This window comes from Parus major, chromosome 1 (genome assembly GCF_001522545.3).
Source record: "Parus major isolate Abel chromosome 1, Parus_major1.1, whole genome shotgun sequence".
NCBI classification, from domain to species: domain Eukaryota; kingdom Metazoa; phylum Chordata; class Aves; order Passeriformes; family Paridae; genus Parus; species Parus major.
Genome location: NC_031768.1, coordinates 3,713,516 through 3,740,210, shown reverse-complemented (window position 1 = coordinate 3,740,210; position 26,695 = coordinate 3,713,516). Strand labels below are relative to the sequence as shown.

The window sequence follows — 26,695 nt, the reverse complement described above, 5'->3', positions numbered from 1 at the left end:
ACAGGAATTAATTGAAAAAGAAGCCCCTGAGAGGGAAGGGTACAGCATCATTAAAATAAAAAGTGCAGTGTTCAAAAGGACTGGTTCTGATCTTGTAGAGCTTATGTATTTCATTGATTTAGAAAAGTTCTTGTATTTAAAGTGAGCACCTCACCTGTTGTGAACCACAAACAGGAACTGTACCAGCTTTGTTTCATGTTAGAATATAGGTAAACCAAACAGGGGCCACTTCTAAATAGCTTCATGTTTGTAACTGTTTGAATAGATTCTCCTCATCCTTCCTGAGAAGTGTCTAGCTCCTTCGAATATCTGAAATACTGTTGGTGAATTTGCATTGCAAATCAGTTCAGGGAGAGCTGGTTTAGATAGTGAAAAATATGCAGCCACAAAAGGGAAAAACCCATCACTGGTAATCTTTGCAGGGTTCTTGGGACCGTGGTGCATTCTGCCATCAATCAATCTGCTAATCTGTGCATGCTTCAGCCTGGAAGTGTGGATTATGGCAAGTGGGAGTTCAGCTTCGTGCACATATCTCAGATCTTATCCATCCTACAGACTGACTTTGCCAATAGATTGAATCAGAAAAAAAACAAACCAAATAACTCCTGGTCTTGACATCTTTTAGATACTTCTTTCTTTATATCACTTTCTGCCTTTTTTCAACCCCCCCATGCTAAATGGTTTTGGATCCCTTCAAACTTGTCACAACTTCCTTGGGAAGAAATGCTCAGATCTCTCAAAGTGACCGAAGCTGTCATGCCCAGGAATGTTCTGTGTGGCCAGAGTGAAAGAGAATGTGCCATCATGCAAAATATCCTGGAAAATGCACTCAGGAATTCTCCTCAGGTCACATCATGGGCATGGACAGTAGTTCTGGGGGACAAGCAGATTTCAGGGAATGTGCACTTTGATGGGGATGTCTCAGGTGTGTCCAACCTGCAGAAATTCCTGAAGGTAAGGCTGAAACAAGCTGATGTTCTTGTCAGGTCTGTGTAAATGATTTTTGCTGTTCAACATACAGCAGTTTAAGGTTAGCTTTGCACTTAAATACCTGATTCACATTCTTTGAAGTCTCACAAGTGCCATGTGGATGTGTCTTAGTTTGCACAGCACACTTCTAATATAACTACTGTAATGACTTTACCTCTGAAACTGCAGAAAATGGTCACCCAAAAATGTCTGTTAAAGTTGTTTCACCACTATCCCAGTATTCCTGACAAGGAATTAATATGCACAAATCTAAAACTTCTCACTTAAATCCAAACTAAAACTCCCTGTATTTGTGCACAGTCTTACATCTTCTGTCTTTCAAACACAATTTATGTCTGTGTATGGACGCATTTATCTGTGAATTATGCAAACAATGTGAAATGAGCCTTAATACTCTAATAAGTGCCTCAGTTAAAGAGTTCAAGATGCTTTATATATTATATATGGGTTTATCAAGAGCTGGCCCTCTTCTCTCTCTTACAGTGCAGATTTGTTTAGTTAAGATTTGTGAGGAGGCATGTTCTTGCTCTTTTTTTGGTGTTTATTTTGTCAATTACCTTTTGGCTCCAGTGATTTAGTTGGTTTTGACTTTTCCCAGTGATACCTGAGGACAAAGATCACTTTAGATCAAGTAGGGCTGAACAAGGGCAATATCTCTGGAGCAGGCTCCAAAACTGAGGCCTTTAATCAGGAAGCACTTTACCAATGAAAATATGAGTTTGTTGCATGAAAATACTCCTGCAGCTGCTGTCTTATCTTCAAATCAAGGTTTTCTTCTCTTACAAATAAATAGCAAATGCATCCCCTTGGGCAGGGAACCGAGCTGCCCACCATCCCAGCTTTGCAGGGTGTTTCAGGACGATAAGGGTTTGCCCTTATCCCCTCACAAAGGAGGCTGAAAGGAGATGGTTCCATTGATGGATGAGACGTGACTTAAAAGCACTTTTGGGTTCTACACAACATTTTAAATCCTCTCTCCTTATGGAGAAGCTCCCACTACAGCTCAGGGAGGCTGTGAGTGTTGGATGGCAGGAAAGGGGAGTGGGGACTGACTGTGATGGCTGTGGAAACTGAAAAAATTGCTACAACATAGCTAGGGTTTGTGCAGAGACAAAAATAATTTTGGCTTTTTCACTCCCAGTGCATGAAATCACACAGCTGCCCTAAGAGACTGCACAGCTTGGTGGTTGGGATTTTGCATCAGCCATAAATATTAATTGCCAAAAATATTTTATATCGCAGACACAGCCCCTGCAACAGTGCTGGTGCAAGAAAACCCACCAGGGAGTTGTTTGGAATGATAAAGCAGGGGATGGCTTTTGTTTTGCTGTGCACAGCACCACGTTCAGCAGGCTGCTGCAGGAAACAGGAGATCTGCAGGGTGCTCTGTCTGGGTGAATCATCTCAGCAGCTCCTCAGCTAAACTCCTGTGGAGCAGAGGGCAAGAAATTAAGGATGTTCTTCTGCTAATGGAGAGCAGCGTGGAAACCCTCCTTTCCCTCCTTTCCAGCAGTCCCCCAGAGGTACAGGAGACCTTGCTAGGGCACAAAACCATAATTTAAATCTTCCTGTATTAGCACTAATGAGGCTGGCCCATGCTCCTCTTCTTAAATAGACACTTAATTCAAGCTCTCATCAATAAAGCATTCCCAGGACAGCACTTGGTGGCATGAAGCAGAGATTTTCACTCTTCTGCCCCTTGTGGGTAGAGAAAGAAACATCCCTTCCACGTACACAATCTCAGAGTATTCTCTCTCTAGTTAAGATGGAACAACTTGTATATAAAATAGCATAGCTTCACCAAAAAATCAAATGCAAGCTCTGAAATATGGTCAAACTAAAGCAATGTATAGGGAAGAAAAATACATAAACACTCCTTGAAGTATTTTAAACAGATTTTAAATACATCTGTCCTACTGTAAATTTTCTCTCTAAGTACTATATACCACTCTTATTTTTTTGTGCTGTTTGGCAATGGTACAGCTTCAGTGTGCAAAAAAACCCTCCTCATGTTGGTTAATCAAGCTTGATATTTTCCTCTCAAGGGTATATCTCAACTTTTTACTGCAAATATCAATAGAGACAGAAAATTTTATATTTCAGAAATTATTTGCTGGATATCATCACATATATTTAATTAGTGTTGTTTGGTTTTTTGGGGTTTTTTTTGTGGTCATTTCCTTCTTCAAACGAGCAGGAGGAAAGTTTATCTCCTGTTATAGCTCACCAGAAACTTCCTTTATCAACCCAAACTGGTGAATGCAATAGCTGAAAAAAAATTCTTCAAGACTTCAAAGTTTTTGCAAGACTATTTACTTTCTTCTAAGTACTGATTTTAAATTACACACTGGCTTTTAAAATAAGCTCCTTGTCAGGACTGCAAGCTGCTGCAGGTTGAATATTCATTATATTTTATGATGCAGAAATGTTGGTTTCCTCTGTATCCTAAAAACCTGAGTAGAAGGAAAATGTGCTGCCTAAAAATATTTCAGCCAATTTCTGAAATATTCTGCAGTGCTGCTACTTATATTTTAGAGCAGGTAAATGCAGCCTTGCAAATCAATATTTTCTGAAAAACATTTCAATGTCACCTAATGCTCTTTCTCCCTGTTTTCTTCATCAGGGAGATGGAGAGTGAAGATGCACATTATAATCCTTGGGCAATATTTTGCCTGACTTTTGATATAATATTGTCTGTGAAAAATTGGCTCAAATTTGTTTCACACTCAGCAGAAAATACAGAAGTAATTTGCCACCCTGTTGTGAATTTTAGCGTATTTTTCAGTAATGATGTCTGAGACAAAGAGAAGGGTTTTGGCAGAAATGTGCTGGGCACCACAGTAAGGGGAGGACTCGGAATTTAACAGGTTTTTACACTCACCAAGGGGAAAAATCTATGGCAAAACCTTTTGAAAGACACGTTCAGTTAATTTTTCATTCCCATTCATATTATGAACTGCTTGTCAATAAATGCTAAGAGAATTTTTTTCTGCTGATGGACAAAGAATTTGCGATGTTTCATGTGATTGAATTAGCTGGGCTAAGGCAATTCCAAGAGGCTGCAGATATTTTGCCTCACTCTGTGACAGCAAAAGCCCCCAAGTGATCAATCAGGTACTTTCCAGTGCTCAAAGTTCAAATAAACATAGTAATTTACACCAAGTTTATTTTTTTCTGTGCCTGATCTACCAGATTTTCAGAATGCCAAAGGACAGGTTTCAGCAATTAGAGAGATGGAAGCCAGGAAAAAGTCTTACAGCCTGTGAGAAAAATGGATGGCAGTGGCACTTTTCCCAATCCCAGACAGTGAGACACTCTTGGGAAAAGCCAGTGAAGGCCTGAAGGGATAAATTGTGTTGTCCTGTCCCTGATGTCACCTCTCTGTGGCAGCTGAGCATGGTCCTAACTTCCCCTCAGCAAATGGCACTGTGGTTGTGCTGGAAACTGGAGTTAACACCAAATTCGTGTCAACCTCTTGCACCGTGAGGTGAATGTGCACAAACATTTGAACACAGCTTTGAACAAGGGCTTAGTCCTTTGGGGGGCCTGTAATCATTGAATTATAGATCACAGAGTGGGTTAGGCTGGAAGGGACCTTGAAGATCATCTCATTTGTACCCTGCCATGGGCAGGGACACCTCCCACTGTCCCAGGAGCTCCCAATGTCCAGCCTGACCTTGGGCACTGCCAGGGATCCAGGGGCAGCCCCAGCTGCTCTGGCAATTCCATCCCAGCCCCTGCCCACCCTGCCAGGGAACAATCCCTGCCCAAGATGCCAAGATCCAGCCCTGCCCTCTGCCCCTGGCAGCCATTCCCTGGCTCCTGGCCCTGCAGCCCTTGGCAATTGTCTCTCTCCAGCTTTCCTGGGGCTCCTTCAGGCCCTGCAAGGCCACCCTGAGCTCAGCCCAAAGCTTCTCCTGGCCAGGCTGAACAATGGCAGCTGGGCCAGCCTTTCCTGCCAGCAGAGCTGCTCCATCCCTCTGCTCATCCTGGAGCCTCCTCTGGGCTCTCTCCAGCAGCTCCAGCTGCTCCCTGGGCTGGGCCCAGGGCTGGGGCAGCTCTGCAGGTGGGGTCTCACCTGAGCAGGGCACAGGGACACAATCCCCTCTCTTGCCCTGCTGGCCATGCTTGATGAGCTTTCTTATTCCTAATGGAGAACCCAACACTTGGACCAAAGGAAATGTCTGGAGCTGACACAGTGGTCACCAACACCTGGCCCTGCATCCCAGGAACAGGACACCTGCAGAGGAGGAAAAGCAGTGCTGGGGAAGTCCATGGGCACACACTGCAACCACTTGTGAGATTTTTTTTTTCTGCTTCGACTCTGGGGAAACCACAACCTTAGAATTTCAGAAGGGAAAAAGGACAAAAGAAATACAATTAGATAAAGCCACCAACTCCATTTTCTTCTGGAGTTCAAACATATCGATCACTATAAATGTTCTGCTCTCGCTATCCGTCCATCTTTCCTGTTCAAATGTAGTACAGATTATGTGCAAGTGGTCTCCCAGGCAATAGGAAAATGCACTTCTATATCTGAGGTATATAACCTCTAGGAACCTTCTCTTTTGATAAATCAGTATTTGAGTACTGCTTACAAAGTTGGTTGTGCAGCCCTTTCAGGAGTGATTGACAAAAACCTGTCTGAGATCAATGCCCTGATTGTTTGAATGCTCCCTTGGGAAGGGCAGAAGATTTTGATTCCTTCATCTGCACAAGTAGTTGAGTCTCAATTTACCAATTTTTTTAGTAAACATTCCAACCACAACTCAAAGAAAACATGGCAGCCCCATTATTTTTCCTATGTTTATTTAATCTAACCACCTGTTTCTTTAGTTTTTATTAAAAATACCTGAAAACAAAATTATTATAAGGAGTAGAATTCTTTACTTTGGTAGAAAATATGGCAATTTCTTTCATGTTTTTTGGTTCAGACAGAGGAAAAAAGAAAAGGAAAAAAAATATTTTTCAGGCCAAATATGCTTAGCAGGAATTAAATGCCAACTTGAACATTCATGCCTTGCACCATCCTTCTGATTAGAAATCAGTTTTACCTTAATTTGCTGTCCTACAAGTACTGTACGTATCTTTCCCTTCCTGCAATCTTAATGAGAATTGTGACTTGAAACATTAAGAAATATTAAGAAATAAGTGTGAGAGGCAGTTGAGGAAGCTCACAGTCCCTTTCATCACATCCCAGAAGCAAAGCTGGAGCCTCTTCCAGGTCTCTTCTATGACTTTTAAGCAAGGCCCTTGCTCCAGACCTGGAAAGCTGCTGAGTTCGTCCTGGGAATGTCACTGTTGGCATCCCTGGAGATGCTCGAGCTGGTGGTGCTGTGATTTCTGGAGGATCAGCTTGATCCTTTTGCAAGTGTCTGCCAGGGAGGTCAGGCATCTCTAGAAGCCAGGACTTCCACAGCTTGTCATCTCTGCTTGTGCACTGGGTGGCCAAGAAATGAGGTGTTTCCAAAAATGTGACTCTGTCTGTTAAGCAATGCTTTATGGTTGTCAGAGGTATAGTCTGCACATCCTGATGCTGTGTTGGGACTACCTAAAAGTGGAAGCTAGACAAAATGTAAGGAATAAAAAGGAGTTCTATTTATTGGAGGGCCTTCAGGTACATTTTGGGCAGTGAAAACCCCCCAGGGGCTGCACCCAAAATGGACTATGGGTCACAGGTTTTCACACTTTTGTAAATTTGGTCCATTTGCATTTTGAGGTTAATCTTCCAATTCCAGCTGCAGGTAATGAAGTCATTTACCCCAAATTTGCTTCTCTTCAACTCACTTCTGTTTACATTTCTCAGGCCCTGAGGCAGTGAGGTGTCCTTGATTCCCAGGCCTGGAGAGGAATTGTGCTGTCTGACCAAAAGGGGAAAGCAGGATCTAACACTGGAGTTTAGTTATACACTAAAGAACTGCAGGATGACAAATGCATGAAAAACATAAAAGCTAAAGCCCTAAGACACCAACCCCACGCTGCACATCTGCCCCGTTACGTTATCTCCACAAACAAGGCCGCGCCTTCAACAGCTCCCTCTTCTCCTCTCTCGTTCCAGTCCCGCCTTTCATCCAGCCTTTCGAGTTCCCACGCTTCTCCATCGGGCAGAGGGTCTTCATCCCCTGCGTGGTGGTCTCGGGGGACCTGCCCATCACCATCACCTGGCAGAAGGACGGCCGGCCCATCCCCGCCAGCCTGGGCGTCACCATCGACAACATCGACTTCACCAGCTCCTTGAGGATCTCCAACCTGTCCCTGATGCACAACGGGAATTACACCTGCATAGCCAGGAACGACGCTGCAGCCGTGGAGCACCAGAGCCAATTAATCGTGAGAGGTACGGAGGTGTAATTACTCTGGAGGGCAGCCAATTAAGTTGGGTTCACCAGAACTTTGTGGTGATCTGTTTGATGGGAAGGGTGAAATATGGTAATCCCTTCTCTCTGTGGCAGAGAGCACAGAGAGCAATGATGCACAGAAAAAAAATGTGATTTTCCTACCTAAAAGTCTTGAAACTAATGAAAAACCCTGGAGTGTGTGGGGTGGGTGGGGGAGCTGCAGGAGAGACTTCCTGGAAAATTTTGTGATTGGGATCAAGCCTTTGAAATGGTGTCAAATTATTCTCTGCTATTGTTTTGGTCTGATTATACCCATTTTTTTATTTAGACCTACAACATTACGTCAGTAAAAATGCAGAACATTGATGTTGACTTCATGGGGAAACAACTCTGCTGTTACCTTGTTCTTTCCCTGGTTTGTGATATTATGTAATTTAGCAGAATTCACACACTCATGATGACTTCACAACATTTTGCCTCGAAATAAATGTGAATATACATTCAGTAACCACGTATTTTATGTGGAAAAAAACCTCACCTTAGCCAAATTACCTGGAGATTATTCCTTGTGATGTATTTCCAAACTTACTGTGCACAACTTCAACAAAAACACGTTGCTTCCTTTTCTTTCTAGGAGTTTTTCAAAGTGTTTCAAATTTTTATTCTTAAAATCTCATTCAGACCCTTCCCTCTCCTCCATCTCCTTCTTGCTACCAAGACACTGGGCTTCTCAGAGAAAGAATAATCCTACAAGAAAACTCAGCAATTTCTTCTTGGTGCACATTGCTACATTTTATAATCCCCCCTGTAAGTTTGCCAAGATAAATCTTAAAATCTTAATGGGGCTTTTGCAATATTTCCCTGTTGTTTTTCCCACCCCAAATTCTGAAGAACCCTTTTTAAGTCAAATGTTCCCAGTGTCCTAATGCTATCCTTAAGGAATTATTTCCTAGTTTTCTAATATGCTTACTTTTTAAATGCTAGTATTCCCAAAACTCAGTGGTAAACAGATCCATTACTTTTCCACTAATTTTGATATAAATATTTCATTACTTTTTTTTTTATTTCACTGATTTTAATCTTGCCTAAAATTATTCAGTACAGGTGTCTTTTACTTTCCTCATTTATTTAGTAATTATTAAATGAAGTAGTCTAATTAACTACATGCATTTAATTATTCCTTTCTAAGCTTTTCTGCTAGATTTTAACCCTATTCCTCACTCTAATAATGAGAGATTTTCCTCATCCTCTCTTTTGCTGGAGAAGGGAAGGTTGAAAGCCTCACATCACTGTCTGTGCCTGCCCTGCTCAGAAATGCTGCACCTAAGACCAGCTGGGATTTTTCCTGGTTTTCAGCTGTAATTCAGCTCTGGAAGTGAAGGGAATGGATCTGCAGCAACCCTGTGTGGGTTCCTTACAGGCATTTCTCACACCCAGGATGGTTTTACCATCTGAGAACAGGTTCTCTGCCACCACTGTCTGTCCTTGCCATCACTGAGACCCATGAGCGTAGGGATTTCTGCTCTGTGTAGGGATTTCTGCTCTGTGTAGGGATTTCTGCTCTGTGTAGGGATTTCTGATCTGTGTAGGGATTTCTGTCCTGTCCCCCACTGATGGGGACAAGCCCTGCTGTGCCCTCACTTCTCCTGGCTTTGCCTGAAATGCACTTTCCCTGTCTCCTGCTGTCTGTGGGTAATTCCTCCCCTGACCTCTGTTCCCAGGACACAGCTGTGTCTTGCTGCCTTTTCAGGCATTAATCAGTTTTCTCTTCTTGTCCAGCAGAGGAGTTTTGGGGAGCCCTTCACCTGCCCCCTCACCCCAACACCCCCATTTTCACCTCCACTTCCCCCTCGAATGATTTCTGCTCTAATTACACCTCCTGAGGAGGGCTCTGTCTTCATAAACCCATGAGCATGATAGAGAGGAGCTTTTCATTCTCTTATACCCAAGAGCAATTCTGGATCCTTCAGTTTTTTAGGAGGTTATGAAGGCTACATCACATTCCCCCCTTGCTCATCTTTCTCCCCAAGTGATGCCCTGCAGAGCCTCCTTAAATCCTCTCCTCTCTCCTACTGCCACTTTAAATGATAATGTTTTAATCAGTTTTGGATGTGCCTCTGAGATAACAGCTCTCACTCAGAGGAAAAGGGGAAAATACCATATAATGTCTGACCTGAATTCTCTGCCAAAACCCTACCCTGACCTCTTTCCCTCGTACTGAACTGCTTCAGCTGCCTCATCCCACAGAGGTCAGAACTCAAACAGCCTCCAGAGAGGCACTGTGATCCCTCCTCCTCTGCATCCCAGCCTGACCTGTACATATTTCAATTAAGACTTGTTTTCCTGCTGCCTGTTTATTCTCCAGGCTTTCTGACCCCTCCTCATCTTTTTGTCCATACTATACTGGATGTATAACTGAAACATTATATTTTTCTAAATAATCTAAGTAGTTTATCTCCAAATACAAGGAGAAGAAGTGGTGCTTTAAATCCCCTTGTTGCTAATCCCCATTGTTTGAGGGTTTCTCAGCATTGTGCTTTAAACTTAAATGTTTGCTATCCTATGGGAAAGGAAAATTAAGTGAAATATGACTTTTACATACACAATTCCTTTTTCCTTATTTGGTCTGCCCTTGTATTCATTTCAAAAGTAGATATTAAAACAGTGTAGGCCATCAAGTTCACAAACTAATGGGAATCCACATCATTTTACATGGGGAGAACTAGAAGTGGAATCTAAAGTCAAGACATTCCTAAGGTGAATGAAGAAACACAGACCAACTTCTCATTGCTTCATTTGAATTATTAGTGAACACACAAACTTCTGCAGATTCCATACACAAACATAAATTTACATCTTCCAATACTTTTTCCTCAATATTTTCAGTCAGATCAGGTCAGCAGATCAATAGATCTGCTATTTTTTATTATCATATATTCCTGTGAAGTTTTAAGTGTGTTAAATAGATTTCTTATATTCATCCTACAAATATTATTTTTCAGATCTGAGCTGCACTGCCATTTTCCCCAGGTTGTTAAACAGCAAGAGGAAAATGAGCACTGGTTTCTTAAATTCTGTGGGCACTTCATGGCAAATCTTCACAGTTCCAATTTCTTTGTGCTTTATAAAAGCAACCAAGAGGTGATGAGGAGCCATAAAAATAAGGCTGGATTCTCCCTGTGTTAAATATCAGGGGAAGGTGTTAAATATCACTCACACAGGAGACAAAAGGCAGCAGCTGAGAGAAAGTGAGGCATTAAAGCTTTGCAGCATCTGGGTAAAATCATCTCAGGGCAGTCCCAGCTCTCTCTGCCACGAGCTCCTTGGTGAGAACCTAGAAATGAGACACAGCCAAATGCTCTGGACATGGGGCTGTCAGTGCTTAGCCACAAATTACTGGCTAATTTTAGACTAATTGGAAGAGGGGAAATCACCTCCAGTGGAGCTGAGCTCTGCAAACTTCATATTTAGAGTTGATTGATAAGAAACATTGGGTGTAATACCAGAGAATCTGAACAGGCAAAACCTTCTGCCAACACAAGAATTGTTCCAACTGGGATCTCTCCTCAAACAAGAGATACACATCCACAGAAAAGCAGGCTTGATTAGCCCCAGTGTTTATGGAATATCTTCTGAAAGCTCAGTAGGGAGTGGAGGTGAGTGAGAACAGGGCTTTCCTTCTCAAAATCCTGGGCTCTGCTAAATCCTGGTCTGCAGATCTTCTGGAAATGCATTAAAAATTCGGCAGCTAGAAGGGCTTCTCAAAACTTTATAAGTTGTTATTCTTCTTATTATTATTATTACTATTATTATTCTTATTTATTTCTTTGCACACTCTTGGTTTGCTAGTCATGCTAATAAAAAAAGGAAAGGATAGGATCCTGCCATGAGAGCCATAGATAGAAATGAGGAAAATATCTTCTCTGTCATCTACTTAAATCATCACGAGGCATTAATCAAGGCTTTACTCATTAAGGCTGTCATCTAAGAGTGATTAAAAATCTATATACACTTTATCATGTGTTATTCATTTCTGTAGAGTTTCTTAAAATGAAGTACTTATGAAATAAAAAGCAGTGAAAAAAATTCTAATGGGTAACCAAAAAGAAAAAAAAACCTGATAAATGTATTATGAGTTCAGAATTTTTCTGATACTACCAGAAAAGAGAATTCAAAGATAGCAGTGGATGCATAAATCATGATTTTATATCTGCTGTTAGTGAACACATTGTAAGTGAAAACTGAGTTAAGATCTACAGATACCTACTAACCCCCCATAATGCTTTTAGTGCATTAAATGTGTTTTCATTTTGCACTTGCCAGGGGTGTTGGATATAATCAGATAGTTAGGCAACCAATGAGGAGTCCCTGAATTATCCAGATAGTAAGAGAGTTTCTACATTTTCTGTGATGTATGGTGGTGGTGCTGGGATTATGCAGCAAAAGTCGTTTGGGACAGAAGAGCAGGGAGGGAAGATTTAAGGTCAGAGCTGGTGTCAAAACTCATTTACTTTCTTTGTTGGTGTTTACATTGTGGCTTTGAAGATGACTCCTAAAAGATTCACTTATTTAATGTATTCATTAGACAAACCTGATCAACACAAACCACTGGGCACGGTCTCATTTTGTAAAAGTACATCTCTTTTTCTTGACTGCAGAGCAAATGGTTTCACTAAACCATCTAAATCGACCCCTTAGGTCCAATGACCAAATTTAATAACTGTTCATCTTTGCTAAAGTACAGTGTTTAACGATCTCATTCATTAATACATCAGCTGTTGCTTTGGCTGATTAAATTTCCTCCATCATTTTGACAGTGAGACCTAAATGTGAAGCACAAATATTCCAGGTGAAAATGAAACGCTGCGTTCTGGGCCAATGCCGTAGATTATTCCTTAACTCACTCCAGTAGCCCAGCAGAGGAGCTGGTGTTAGCAGCTCCAGAACTGCTCCCCAGAGAGTCACTGATCACTGGACCTGGGAGCCAGAAGGGCTGGCGTGGATTTGAGGTCCAGGAAGGAACCCAGAGTTGGGCATCTGGTCCCTGGCACAGTCAGAAGGGATTCCTGCATTTTCACAGAGCAAATTTAAATCAGGGAGTGGATGTGGGACCACGGGGATCTCATGGGCTTTAACAAGGCCAAGTGATGATTCCTGGGTCAGGGAATCCCTGGGATCGATCCAGGCTGGGGGTGGAAAGATGGAGCAGCCCTGGGAGAAGGATTTGGGGGGTGCTGAACCCTCTTCTGATTGCTTCATCTTTTGTTTTCCCTCAGGAAAAGACTGTTAATCATATTATTGACTAAAAAAACGCTTTTTAGGTATTTTAAATCCTTTTAACCTTTATTTTTTAACCTTTCAACTCCTTTGAGTCCATTAATGTGTTTGCATCTGTCAACTGATGACTCTCACCCTAAACAATTCAACAGCTCATTTCTCATCACACACCTGTGGGCTGCATGAAATGGGAGCCCACAGAAAATCACTGTTAAAGCAATTTTAAATGCCCTCCTTCACAGGCTCAAGAAGCTGTGCAGCTGGGACAAGGAGGATGGTAAAAGCAGAACTCTTCTGTCACATTCGTGAGCAATTTCAGAGTTTCAGTTCTAAAAGAGCAGAGTCTCACACTTCTACAACTAAAGAGAGAGGAGGAACTAATTGTTTACTTTTTTCTATTAACTCAAACATATCAGGCAAATTAGCTTGGTTAAGTTCTTGCTAAGAATATTTTCTTTAAGGGCTAATGATCTCCTGGAAGATAACAAAAAATTAATGTAGTTTTATCATCTAAATCTAAGAATCAAAATCTAGAACAAGTGTTTAACAGAACTGTGCTCTTAACTATGACAGCACATAGCACAGAACAAGTTATTAAATTGATATAAAATTGAGAAGCAAACAAGCAAGGAGGAAGAAAAATGTAAAGGTCTGCTCTGTTTGTTTTTTCATCATTTATATAAGAAGAAAAATATTGTGGCTTTACCTAGACAGCAATACAGAAACAATTGAAAGGTCATTGAATGAGTAATTTTATTTTGGTGTAGCATCTCTTCAGATTTCTATTGGCAGTCTTAAGTCTTAGTGAAAACAGTTTGTGTCTTCAAAACCAGAGCAGCAATTGGCATTTTTATAACCAGTCCTAAATGATGTCCAAAGCTTTACTGAACACAGAAACTGGTTCTATTACTGACTGTGGGCTGAGTTTTTCAAGTTGTTTATGGATCCAAAGAAGGAAATTCTTTGATACGCCTGAGACCTGGGCAATATTTAATTTCTGCAGTTACCACTCTAGTATTTTTCTCTACTGAAAGTAATAATTAGAATTGACAATATCAAAAATATCTGAGCAAAAGGTGTTATACATACCCAAAATACAGTGATATTGATGTGGTGAAAAGCCTTGTTCAGATTTGTCAGTGTTAAAGGCACAACACATCACTGATATCTTTGTGAGTTATTGAAAGATGTGGAAGAATGTGGCAGAATTTCCACAGAAAAGCCCAAAGGATATTTCCTCTGGGTATCCATCCCTTTTTTTTTCTTTATGTGCCCAATGGGATTACACAAAAAGTGTGTATTGGCAGATAACTTTAATTCAAATAGTGTTTTAAAGACTGATTGCATTTATTTTATACTAAGCAGTCTTGCTTAACTTTTTCCAGCACTTTCTGCATATGTCCACTCATTTAATAAAACAATTTCCTGAAAATTTAGCATTTCTTGCCAGTGTCATCCATAGCAAATGAAGAATATAAAAAATGCTTTTCAAAGAGAAGGGAAATAAAACAAATTACAGAAACTTTGTATTGGAAGACAGATTTTGAAAGGCATTCTGCTCTTCACCCTCTTCAGTGGTAGAGGACAGTAATTATCAGTCACTCCATTGCATCTTCTATAATCATTCACCTGAAAGAATGATGGGTTCATGTTTTGCATTGGCTTTTTTATCCCTCTTTATGGATAAGCAGCTTGTAATTGATTTTTCAGAAGCTGCAAACACAAATTTACTCACAGCTACCGAGGTGAAACAAGCCGATGCCACCGCGCCAAGTCGTACAAAATCAAATCTATTTGTGCAACTAACTGTGCTTTCCACCTGCCTTGGAAAATACCTCATTGTGTGTTTGGGGATGAGACAAACACAGGACAGTGAGAAAGGAGCTGCTGGAGCAAATGCCTTCTCTGAGCAAATGATTAGAACAGGATGGGTGATGGCCCAGAGCCGCTGCTGCTGGGATTTCATGTTCTGTGTTTACCTATTGTGAATTAACATAGCCTATAATAAATGATTTGGAAAGCCAGAGTGTTTGTCAGCAGTAAATATATTTTGTGGTAGAGGTATCCCTTGCCTCTATCACTGCTGGTTCCTTCTGTTTCTTCTAGCTGTGTTCCAAACAGCTTTCCCGTGGTTAGGCAATAAACAGCTTTTCATTTTGGCCGTGGGATTCAGAGAGGAAAAGGTCCAGCTACGGGGATTATTTGCCCTCCAGAGGATCGTTGTCCTTTTTTAAAAAGCAACTCTATCTAGGAATGTGGAAAGAGAAAGCTGGAGGGGAGTGTGGATTGTGAAGGCACAGGGAGGAAGGCTCGAGGAGGAGTCTCTGAACCCACAGAGAGAATTTCCACAGACCTTCAACTCTGAGCTGTCCTGCCCACACCAACACTGGCAGCTCCTGTTTCTCCTCCAGGAAAACTTGGGATGCTCTGGCACAATGAGAGCTAATATTTGCATGAATTATGAGAGTGTTTGTGCTGGAAAAAACTTGAGGGTCATATATTAGAGCATTGGTGCTTCTGCTGTGTTTCTGCTGCACAGATTTTCTCGATGGATAATTAGTCCTATATTCATGGCATTAATAACTATTTCAGGCCTCAGGGAAAATATTTACAGTAGTGAGGTCCCCCCCTGAGCTCCCCTTCATTTTCTTGTGCTTCACAAGCTTCTGCCAGACTTCCTTTCCTAATTTCTGGCATTTTTGGAGAGGCAGCTCGTGGGGTGGATCAGAGCAAGGAAGGATGGTTGGGTCCTTTGTTTAGTTTTCTCCAACCCTTCAGACAAATTCAGCACTGTCTGGACCTGGAGAATCTATGAGGCTTCAAATTTTACAGTGGGATGAGGAGAGCAAGGAACTATTAGGATTTCTCCTGTGCTGCCTTAGATATCAGTGTGTTGCTGAACTCAAGTAAAAAAAAAAATAAAAATTTGAGAATAAAATAGTCTGTCACATGTTCAGTCACTCTCTGTGGCCCTGTGAGAAATGACAAAATGAAAAACATGTAGAATAAAAACACAATTCATTTACTTTTTTTTTCTTGGATATTTACACTTTCATGTTCTGAACCAAAGAACAGGAGGTCGACAGAATTCTGTGACCTTAACTGACCTTAATAAAACCACTAAACACTTAATATTCAAAATTTTCATGGGATTTTCCACAATCTTCACAACTTTTAGCCTCTTTTTCATGTTTTTGCCAATGTGTAGGTTTTACTGAGACTTTGACATTTAGAATCAGGCTTTCATATCAAATTTTTGGACCTAACATTATCACAAGCTGTTTTCTTCACTGTGTACCTGTGTTTGGAACATGTAGAGCTTTTCCTTGAGATAAGCAGCATTTCTTTTATTTATGTATAAATAGGTACATGTGGAAGACTCACTGCAGTGGTTTTATGCTACTTTGGAATAAATTTAATAATATGTGTACATTGATGCACTGAAATAAGATTTGTTTTCAATTTCTCTGGCTGGTTGGAAAGCAAAGTCCCATCAGAAATTATGGTTCAAACAGCCTCAGTTTAATATGAAGTGATTTGATTGCTAATAAAAGCATTATTGTTAAGGTAATTTATATCAAATTATTTCATTCTCTTTTTTCTAAAGCTTGCTAGTTCAGTGTTATAAAAATCAAATGGAAAAATTCAACTGTTCTTAGACATCTTACAAACCTACCTTCAGTGGAAAGCATTTATTTTCTGTCCACAATAATATGATTTATCTATTACTCTGTTTTTAACCTCTCCCATGGAGAGATCTTATAAACTTATTTTGGTATCCTGTAAGGACCAGTGATTTGTCATGTCTGGCAAGAAATACATCAAGATTTTGTACAGGAAGTGAACTATCTGCTAAAACCAACCTCAGTGTGTTCATGGATCAGCAAAAAACTGCTTTTAACTTTTGTTTTTCGCTATGAAATGTTTTAATTCTGTATATGACTGCTCTGCTATTCTGAGATACCAAATGAATTTCTGGAATTCTCATGGCTGCCTTTGCTCCCTTCCCATCCACAGTGCCCCCCAGGTTTGTGGTCCAGCCCAGCGACCAGGACGGGATCTATGGAAAAGCCGTCATTCTCAACTGCTCTGCCGAGGGTTATCCCGTTCCCACCATCGTCTGGAAGTACTCTAAAGGTAGGATTCCCATGGTGACCACTGGGGACAGGCTAATTCTGCCCTAATTACATCCCACTCACCCCTAAATTGCTGCTTTATTCTCCAAGTTGCTAGGGAGCAGCCGGGTCCAGTAAGGGACAGATCAGCCGTGGTTTATTCCTCATAAATCACAGAGTGCTGGCCATTGGCCCACACAGGGCTGAGCTGGATGGAATTTTGCTGTGCCCTGGAGATGTCCTGGCTGTGCCTGTGAGCCTGTGTCAGCTGTGGCCTCAGCAGGCAAGGGATGAAAGGGATGGCTGGGAGAGAAGAGACACAGCTTTAATTGGAACAACCTCAGCACAAGGTTCACCAGCAGCATTTGGCTGATTTTATTTTCTCCCCTGCTTCAAAATTCATGATAACATGGCCAATCACATCTTTTCAGCAAAGAAGGAAGGTCAGGTAGCATTAGCATAAGCAGTAATTCAGTATGAGCTTTACATAATGCTTTAACATTTTCTCCTCGTGTAACAGAGCATTAAAAGTGGCCCCACTTGACCCTCAGTAACCATAGGAAATTGAGTGCTTTTTAATTAAAATGTGCTGTCTGATAGATTGCATCTTCTGGCCAGTTGTCTTCTGGTAGGCTTTAGCAAAAAAAAACACATTCTGCAAACTCTGTACACAATCTAAATGAGTTAACTCCTTATAAAACAAAATGAGGTGCTGACGAGAAGAAATCTATGTAATCCTTCATGTCACTTTTGGTTTTCTTAGGATCTAAGTCCAAATTGTATTTGCAGAAAAAAGGGTGAGAGAAATGTTCATGTTAAAGACTATTTGTGCTTTTATTGACAGATTATGGTTTGTTGCAAGAAGGGTTCTGAGTTCCAAATTCCATTAATCTCAGTGGTATGTGGGATTTTAATTCTGAAAAAAATGCCCAAAGGGATAATTCTGGTTTCTTCTGTTTGTGTGCTGAAGGAGGGTGCCAAGCCAAGCTAGATGAGCTGTAATTAACTGTGAGGAGATAAATAACCCATCTTGGAATGATAGAATAGTTGGATGTCCCCTTTCAGACTCATCCATGCAGATGGATGGGATAAGATTCTCTCCTGCTCAATTTGGCTGCAGTAGCAGTAAAAACACGTGTGAAGATTAAGAACGCTTTGCAAACCGCTGCACAATTTTTTTTCCCTGTTTTTCCAGCAGCTGTCCTCAGGAGTATCAGCCCTTTCCTTTCTGTGAACGCTAAATTGTTCCCACAATTTTTCATGTGAAGAAGCACAGGAAGTGAGTGGGCAATCAGCAGCAGGCATCTACAGTTAGTAAAGCACAAATGAGCATTCCAACTAAATCACAGGAAAAATGGCTTGGTAGAGAAAAAAAACTGGCAAAAGGAAAAAGGGACATGCATATAAAATGGGTGAAAAATCACCAATGGCAACTGAATTTTTTTATGAAAACATTATCATTTTAACATTTTTAAGTTCATAGTATTGGTAACCAAACCTTCAGTATAGCCATAAATTCCCAAAACTCTTCTAGGGCTAAAAGTGGTTTTGATATGCATGTCTGTTCTTTTTTAATAGTCTAAATGTTGTATTCATAGGTTGTTCTAGCTCACTATGTCACACTAAATAATGCCCCATAATATTTATTCACCTTATTTCCTTCTGGGTTGACTCAGCCAACTGTTTATAGTGATAAATGCTGACAAATATTAAATTTGTGTACAGAAAGTGGTGTAAGAGAATTCCATTGAAGAAAACCAACTTTTGACTTCCCTGGAAAATCCCCTGTCCTGCTGCCAAAGCATGTTGTAAACCCCTTTGTTACAAGAAATGTGCTTTAATATACATTTAGGGAGTCTTTAACATTGGAGGAACGTGAGTTTGTGGTGACAGTACAGCAGGATCCTGTTTCCTGTTCCCTAAATCACCCACTACCTTATTTCCAAGGAAAAGTAGTTTCTTTCTTAAAACCAAATGATACAAAAATCTTTGGCTTCCCGTTTTTATGGACCTTCCATTTCTGCAGTGCTGCCAAAAGTGTCTGATCAGTGATCTGAGCTTTTTGTTGCTTTACTTGTTTCATTTAGGGGTTTTTGTGGATTTTTTTGGAGGGTTTTTTTAATAGTCTCAATAAATACTGGCTGTAAACATGGGAGAACAGAGATTTTTTTGTGTCACCAGTCCATCAGCTGTAGGAGGAAACAAGAGGAACAGTCACTGATGTGGTTTTCCATGTTATCCAGGGTTTCATAAACAAGGTCCTAGAGGTCCCCTGAGAGTGCCATGTTTACTCCAACAGACATCCCTCTCAGTCATAAGAAATTCATTTGCTGTTTGCATTAGGGATGCATACTGCCATGACTGTTCAGCTGTAATTGTCAATAATTCATCAGCCTCTAAATGTACAACAAATGTGCCTTTTCACCCATGAAAGGACTGAAAGTCTTCATTTCCTCTCTCCCCCTTCCTTTTGCCCCTTTAATATGGGCAAATTATTGCTGCTGCTGCATTCCACAAGCCCTCCTTCTTTTCATGCAATGAATTCAGTTAGGATAAAGAACCATTCTGCTCGTTCTGCTGATGTCAAAAGCCATTTTAATTGCACAGAGCCTCTAGGAACAGGAATCTATAGCTTGTTCCTTGTTAAAAATAAATATATGAGATGCTTTTTTAACCATTTTTGCTGGGTTTGTTGCTCCAGGTGCCGGGGTTCCCCAGTTCCAGCCGATCGCGCTGAACGGTCGCATCCAGCTGCTGACAAACGGCTCCTTGCTGATTAAACATGTGCTGGAGGAAGACAGTGGATACTACCTCTGCAAGGTCAGCAATGATGTGGGAGCAGACGTCAGCAAGTCCATGTACCTCACTGTTAAAAGTAAGAACTGAAACGCTTCTCTGTGATCCAGATATTGCCATTGAGTGAAAAAACAATGAAAGGTTTTACTGCATCCTCAGTTTGGAGGGAAGGGAAGGGGGTTGGGAGGGGAGAGGTTGGATTTGTTGGGTTTTGGTTCAATTTTGGCTTTTGGCTGTGTGTGGTAGAACCTGGAAGTTAGGATGGTTAATAAAAACCTTTGTTTGGTGGAGGAAGGAAAGAAAATTTGTACCAGGTCTGAAAGCTATCTCTGAGTCATGAAGGGAAAGTAAGAAAGTTGGTCAGGAGTAAAAAAATAGTAACAAAGGAGAAATACCCACAGCAATTGTCATAAATCTCAGAAGCTGAAAGACATGTGGATTAAAAAGATAATAAATTCTCAATATATCAGAGGTGGAAACTATAGGTACAATTACTATAAGTAGATACCACAAGATATTACAACATACTCTTAAGATTTTATAGATACAGCCACAGTAGTTATTTTGACTTGCCCAGGTAATATTCAGAAAATCCATCTGATTGCAGAAGCTCAACCTACCTCTGCTTTCCAGGCACAAGAGACAAAAGCAGTCCAGTTTTGAAGTGCAAGTTGGCTTTAATTCCTTGAAACATCAACAAAGTTTAAAAAAGAGAGGAAATACATGGAAAAAAAAAAAAAAGAAAAAGCTGTAGAGATAATATAGTTTCTCTCACTGGAGTTAAAAAGAGACTGTTGACATATCAGCATGCCAAATGTTCCTGGATGACCTGTCAGACCAGTACTGGAGGAGGTTACCACACTATGTACTTTCATGTTTGTAGGGTTTTTGAAGATTTACAGAATGCTTTGAAGTTCTGGGATGCCAATTACCTTGAAAAAGTTTTGCCCTTGAAAGTAAAAAGATTTTTTTTTTTTTTTTCAGAAAGGAAGAAAAATAGAATTTATTTTCTATTGGAGAGTGCACTTTAGACAATTAATGTTTAGGTTGAAGGGTGTTGTTTGTTGTTCAGAATTAATAACTAAGTTATTTTAAGTGTCAAAAATTTGCAAGTCCCAGTATCTCAGATGTCCCCTCCACTCTAATTTACCGTAGCGACTTCATCTCCTAAAAAACAACATGATGACCTCTCCAGCAAGTATAATAACTGGACATTTTTTCTGTGGGCTGGTAGAAGTTCCAGCTTCTGAGGTTTGCATAACTGGCTGTTTTTGGGCCAATCTTCAATAGCAGGAGCGAGGCACTGCTGCAATATCCTACCAAGAGCCAGCTTCCCTCTGCTTGGCAGCCGTGCACGCTGCCTGTCTGATCACTGCATGCAGTTTCATGTGTGATAAAAGAGCATCCCTTATCAAGTAAGAGCAGGAGCTTCCCTGGGGAGCCAGCTGCTGTTTGAATCTAATGAAAACCCCTCTGGCTCTGAGATAGCAGGGAGCAGCCTGTGCCCCTCACACACCCACACTGACACCAGTCCAGCTCCAGCGTGGCTGCTGCAGAGAGCACTGCAAGGGTGTTGAGGTGAGCGTGGAAGGGGCAGAGTTTTAGCTTCCATCAAACACTCATTAAGGACAAGATGCTCTGGGGAGATGGGCTGCAGTTATGGCTGGATCCCCTGTTCTGGTGGTGTGGTTTTGGCTCATGATATTTGCACCTGGTCAGGTGGAGTGACTCCAAAGTGAGGGCCTGGATTTGCTTTTGATCTCTCTCGTCATTCACTGTTTCTTTTTCTGTGTGGTTATTCGGGATCCGTCATTCTCCCCTCAAGCCTGGCCCCTGGTCCTCAAGTCTAGTTCTCATCTAGATAAAAATCCTGGTTTTACTTCATGAAACTCATGGTATTCTTGATTAGTTGATCCTTCTCCCCAAGGTCACCCTAAATGCCTTCTTCAGGCAGAGGTAGAGGGTGAGACCTGGCCCATGCAGTAGTTTCTGGGTGACAGAGCTGGTAAGTGATAAACAGCCTCCAAAACTTAAACAAGGAATAGCATTGATGAATATTTTTGTGGCTTCCTTGTGACAAATTGACTTCCCTTCAGTCTATTTATGGGTTATCTAAGAGCAGTAGCTCAAATCTGATAGAAAAAGCAGAGTGGCTTAGATGGATTTGGATTTGATCATGAAATTAGACTGGCCCTCAGAAAGAAAAACATGGCAGCAATCCCTTCACACCTAATTCCTTCACTTCTCATTCCTTGTACCACAGATACCTCATGCATGCAGGTGCTAACCACTGATGGCATCACTGAACTTGGAAATAAACCCACCAGTGCTCAGGAGATTCTTCTCTTCCACTTCTCATAGAAGTTTTTGCCTACTGTGTTAGTAACACTGCTGGATAAAGTTTAACCTTTCATAGATTTTATTTAAAAATCTCTTAAATGAGCTGATGCTTTAGTCCTCCAGGATTTCCACTGTCACCTGTACCCAAACAAAAAAATTAGATTTTTATGTTGATCTTTGTTGTCAAAAAAGTAAGAAAATTTTGGTTCTGTAGTTCAGAAGTGGGCAGGATGAAAACTGATTTAATCTATTTCCATGACTTCCTACCTCTAAATTTTTTTCTTAGTGAAAACTCTGTTAAGCTACAAAACAGCTTGGCTTGATTAAAAAAACTCTAAGTGCTAAGGGGGAAATTGTAATAATTCCAGATATACATTTATTTAGTGCCTCAGTGTTTGTGGAGTGACACCTTCTTGTCAGAGAAACTGATCCAAATTCTCAGTGGAAGGGAGGCTGCATGAGAATGGAGTGAAAAGAAAGAGAAAAATAAAAGAAAGATTAAAAAAGAAAAGAAAGAGAGGAAAAGAAAGAGGCTGCAGTAATACCATCAGAAATGTGAAAAGAGCAAGCTCCCAGCATCAATGCTGAATCAGGAACCACAGTGCAGAAAATTTTCATTTAGCAGCTATTATCATTCTCCCTTTCTTTTCAAGGGATGGACATAAAAATCATGACCAGTGAATTTTTCTCTTCTTGTGATTCAAAGATAAGTAGTTCCCAAATTCCATATTCACTAAGACACACAATATTAGAAAGTTATGAGAGATCTGGAACAAGGAATCCAGTGCTGTCTTGAGAAATGACTCCTGGTGCTTGGCATGAGAAGACTTCTGAAGAATTTCTATAAAGGATAATGAGCCTTTAACACGAAGGGAAGAACTAAAATTATTTAAAGGTTGCCTGAGAGTCACAGGGAAAGAGATGATTGCTTAAAATGGACTGTCTGCCTGTCTTCCTCTGAATAAATGTCACACTTCCTAATTCCACTTTAGGGGCTATATATAATGTGATAGAATGGTATCCTGAAGAAATTACCTCCTGCAAAGCAAGCTTGCATTAAGGAATTCATGTTCCTGTGTAAATAATCTGTTGGAGGCAACCACGTTAGCCCTGCCCCTTCTTAAATCTATCACTTTTTTTCTCGACAGTGTGGAACCTAACAAGTTTTAATCTGATCATCAAAACATTTCCAACAAATCCTGTCTGCCAAGAAAACAGAATTGCTTCATTCACTTTCCCTTCAAATATGCTTCTTAGCTATTGGCACTATATGTGTTTAATACATAAACCTAAAGCTGTCAGTCAGATCCACAGCTCCTTCCAGCAGGAACATGCTAATCCCAGCTAATTCTTTTAATGCCAATTTACACCACTGAGACTATTTTTTTTAAAAAAAAATAATTAAAAATTAAAAATTGTTGACTATGACAAGAGCAGATGGGATAACAGGAGAAGAGGCTGGTGGGGAAAGGGAGCCTGGTAAAACTGGTAAAACGTGGAACCTGTTCCTGCACCAGGTTGTGTTTCTGCTGCCTCTGCCTCTCTTACAGTGCTGCTTGCCAATGTTGACCATGACCTCTTCTAGGCCAGATTTGTTTCTCACCATCTTCAGACAGCTCTTGGAGCAAAGAGACCTCAATCACACACTCTACTGCAAAAGAAGTAAAATAGAACATTGGTTACAGAGACAAATAAACCCAGAAGATGCTTATGGATGGAGACTGAATGGCGTGGAGCTCTTTTCTCCACTGCAAGCTAACAGTTGCTGCACCATATGGCTGAAGCACTGCAGCATTTGTTTATTGAGATGGATGGAAAACTCTGCCTGTGAAGCTTTATCCAGGCAGGATAAAGGGACAATTTCCACGTGACCAGGCAAATGAGTTTGCTCTGCTGCGACACCAGCAGCAAAGCCAGCAAGCTGTGATGGAGAACTCACTGTGCTCTCCTCACCAGGGTGCCTCTAAATGCTCATTTTAGTCTTTGGGAAAATAATTCCTTGCTGAGAGCACAGGAATGTTGAGATCTGCCCGACTGCTACTTTTGTTTGTGTATAAAAAGCCAATTTCTCATTAAAATGCATGTATCCCACAAGGTGTCAGGAAGGGTGGCATTGCCTGTTCTACATTTGCAAAGATAGATTATCCATGATATGTGGTAAAGGAAGCTTAAAATCACTGTCTCTAATACCTCCAAAAAACACTTGTAAGAAGGACAGCAATAATGCTATGTCAAATTCACCTGAGCCCAGTTATTTTGATATTTCTTAATCTTTCTTTGCTCCATTTTTCTCACAGTCCCATGGTCTGTAAGTACTATTTTCTGTGGAAAAAACAAAACAAGACAAAAGCTCCCTTCTCTTTTCATGTGCCCTGATTTACTGTTTTTCCCTTCTGACATTCTGCCATATTTTTTCTTTTTTTTAAAAAAGGCTTTTTCATTTATTTGATTCTTCATCCCTATTTTGCAGTTATCTCCAGTAGGGTACACTTTTGTAAAATGGACAAATTTAGCCAAAATTGGTAAAAAAGTCTAGCTAGATGGCTTGCACGTGTCCTGAGAATGAAAGAGTAGGGAAAAGGCAAAGAAAACAAAATAGAATTTCCTTGAATTGCAACTCCTCTCATGTCCCAGTCATTCCTTTCTACTGAGCTGGTGAGCTGCCCTTGCCCACCTTTGCCCTTGCCCTCATGACTGGCAGCTCTCTTCCTCTTTTACCACCAATTTCTTGGCAATCAGAGGTGAAAACTGTGTTAAAGATGAGATTATGAATGAACTCTCCACGTCCAAGTCAGTGGTGATGAACTTAATGTTTTAATTTTGTGTCCTTGCCCATAGCAGGGCAGTTGGAACTCGATGATCTTTAAGGTCCATTCCAACCCAAACTGTTCCACGATTCTATGACTCTAATGGTTTATTTTCATGAAATGCACAGTCTAAAAGATGCTGTGAGTGAATCCTGGAACCAGCAGAGATCTCCCTGGATGCATGCGCTCCCTCTTGTTAACAAAACAGCCCATTTTTTACCTAATGAGGTCCTCCCACAACGAGAAAGTAACAGGGCTCTAAATGCTGTTTTCTGCCTCTTCAAACTGCTGGCACAGCTTTGATTTAGGGACTTGCACTTTAATCACCCATCATGTGTCATTACCCCGACAGGCGGCGGCAGCCGCCAGACACGAGCCCCAATAAATTGCGCCGAGAATCGCTGGAGCGATCCTTTGTTGATTTTCCTTTACAGCTATTCCATGGCAGATCAGCTGTCATAACAACACAGTGCCTCTGGCAACAGAGGGAAATTAAACATGAAGTATGTTCAAGGTAGCTGGTAGAAGGCTGGAATATCCCTTTTCTTCCCTGCCTTCAAATGCTCCCTGCTCCTCTGGGTAACGCCAAGCCCGTGGCAATTCTCTTGTAAGATAATTGCCAGATGTGCTGCAGCAAAAATACTCAAGTGGGTTTGTATGCAAATCTTTGCAATGCTCTCATTTAAGGAGAAAAGGAGAGGTAAGAACCTCTCTCTCTCTCTCTCTTTCTTTCTTTTCTTTTTATTTTTTAATAAATATTTTTTGAGCAAGAATATAGCAGCTCTTTTTCTTCTCTTCAAGTCTGGTTGCACAGCAATGTTGCCAGCAGAAAGGTAAAGCGGATTTTTCTCCCACAAAGTGCACACAGACTCTGCTGTATCAACAGAATCATATTTATTGCGGTTTTTTGTTTGTTTTTTTCCCCCAAAAATTGCTGTCTCTCTCAGCTTTTTGATGCCTAAATGGCAACATTCAAAAGGGAGCATGGGTGAGGTTTGTTTTCAGAAGTTTTCTTTTTGGAGAAGTTTTCATAGTGGGTATAGACTATTGAGGCTTTCCTGAAAAATAATCAGTTTAAGAAAATAGTGATGATATAGTCTTTCCAAATGTCTTCACATCTTCATGGCTTTTAGAAAGAGATGGGATTCAGAAGCTGCCGCTTTATTTTCTCCCTTTCTTGAACAGATTAGTACTATAAAATCTACAGGTACTTTAGCATGTTCTCCTTCCTCAACATTAATATTTCTCTTGTCCTCTTAATTTATCACTTTATTCAGAGGTGTTACATGGCTCTCAGATTGCAATGAACTCTGTGTCCAGGTTTGGCCAACTGGGGTCAGAAAACTCTGTGCCACAGAGATCATTTCAGATCAGGGCTGCAGCTCCTCTGTCTCTGAACACTGCTGAAACAAGACTTGAAAATAATATCTGATCTACTCCTTCAGCTGAGATGGTGGTGTGGCAGGGATTGATACCAGCTAGACAGATAATCCATTCATAATAACCATCATTGAGAAAGGACAAATGTCATTTATTGTATTTGGCACGATTCTTCAAACCCTACTGTGCTCGGGTGCAATAAACAGTAATTCCAAAATGTTCTTAGCTGGGAGGAAATATTCTGGAAATTATTCTTACTGGTGGTTTAGAATCATAGAATCCTGAGCTGGAAGGGACCCACAAGGATCATCCAGTCCAAGCCCTGGCCCTGCACAGGGCAGCCCAAGAGCTGCACCATGTGCCTGAGAGAGATTCTCCAAATGCTTCTGGAGCTTCTTGGCAGGCTTGGGGCCATGACCAGACTGGGAACCTGCTCAGTGCCCCAGCACGCTTTAGGGACAGAACTTTTCCCTGATCTCCAGCCTGAGTCTGCCCTGGATCAGATTCAGGCCTTTTCCTCAATTCTTGTCACTGTTCACAATTCCTCTGCCCAGGGCACAAGTTGTGCCTCCTGTGCAGGGGGAATTGCTGGGCTCAGCCCCTGCCCGTGGCTCTGGTGCCATTGCTGGGCCTGGAGCAGAGCCTGGGCCTG

The 26,695-nt window shown here is 41.0% G+C and overlaps 1 protein-coding gene across 1 annotated transcript in view; it reads left to right on the top strand.

The window, feature by feature from the left end:
• DSCAM (DS cell adhesion molecule) overlaps window positions 1-26,695 on the top strand; it is a 439,426-nt gene that overhangs the window by 274,291 nt on the left and 138,440 nt on the right. The window contains exons 9-11 of the mRNA XM_015625504.2: window positions 7,049-7,327; window positions 16,623-16,742; window positions 19,422-19,595. Of these exons, the coding sequence (XP_015480990.1) occupies window positions 7,049-7,327; window positions 16,623-16,742; window positions 19,422-19,595 (573 nt within the window). The remainder of the gene's footprint in view (window positions 1-7,048; window positions 7,328-16,622; window positions 16,743-19,421; window positions 19,596-26,695) is intronic.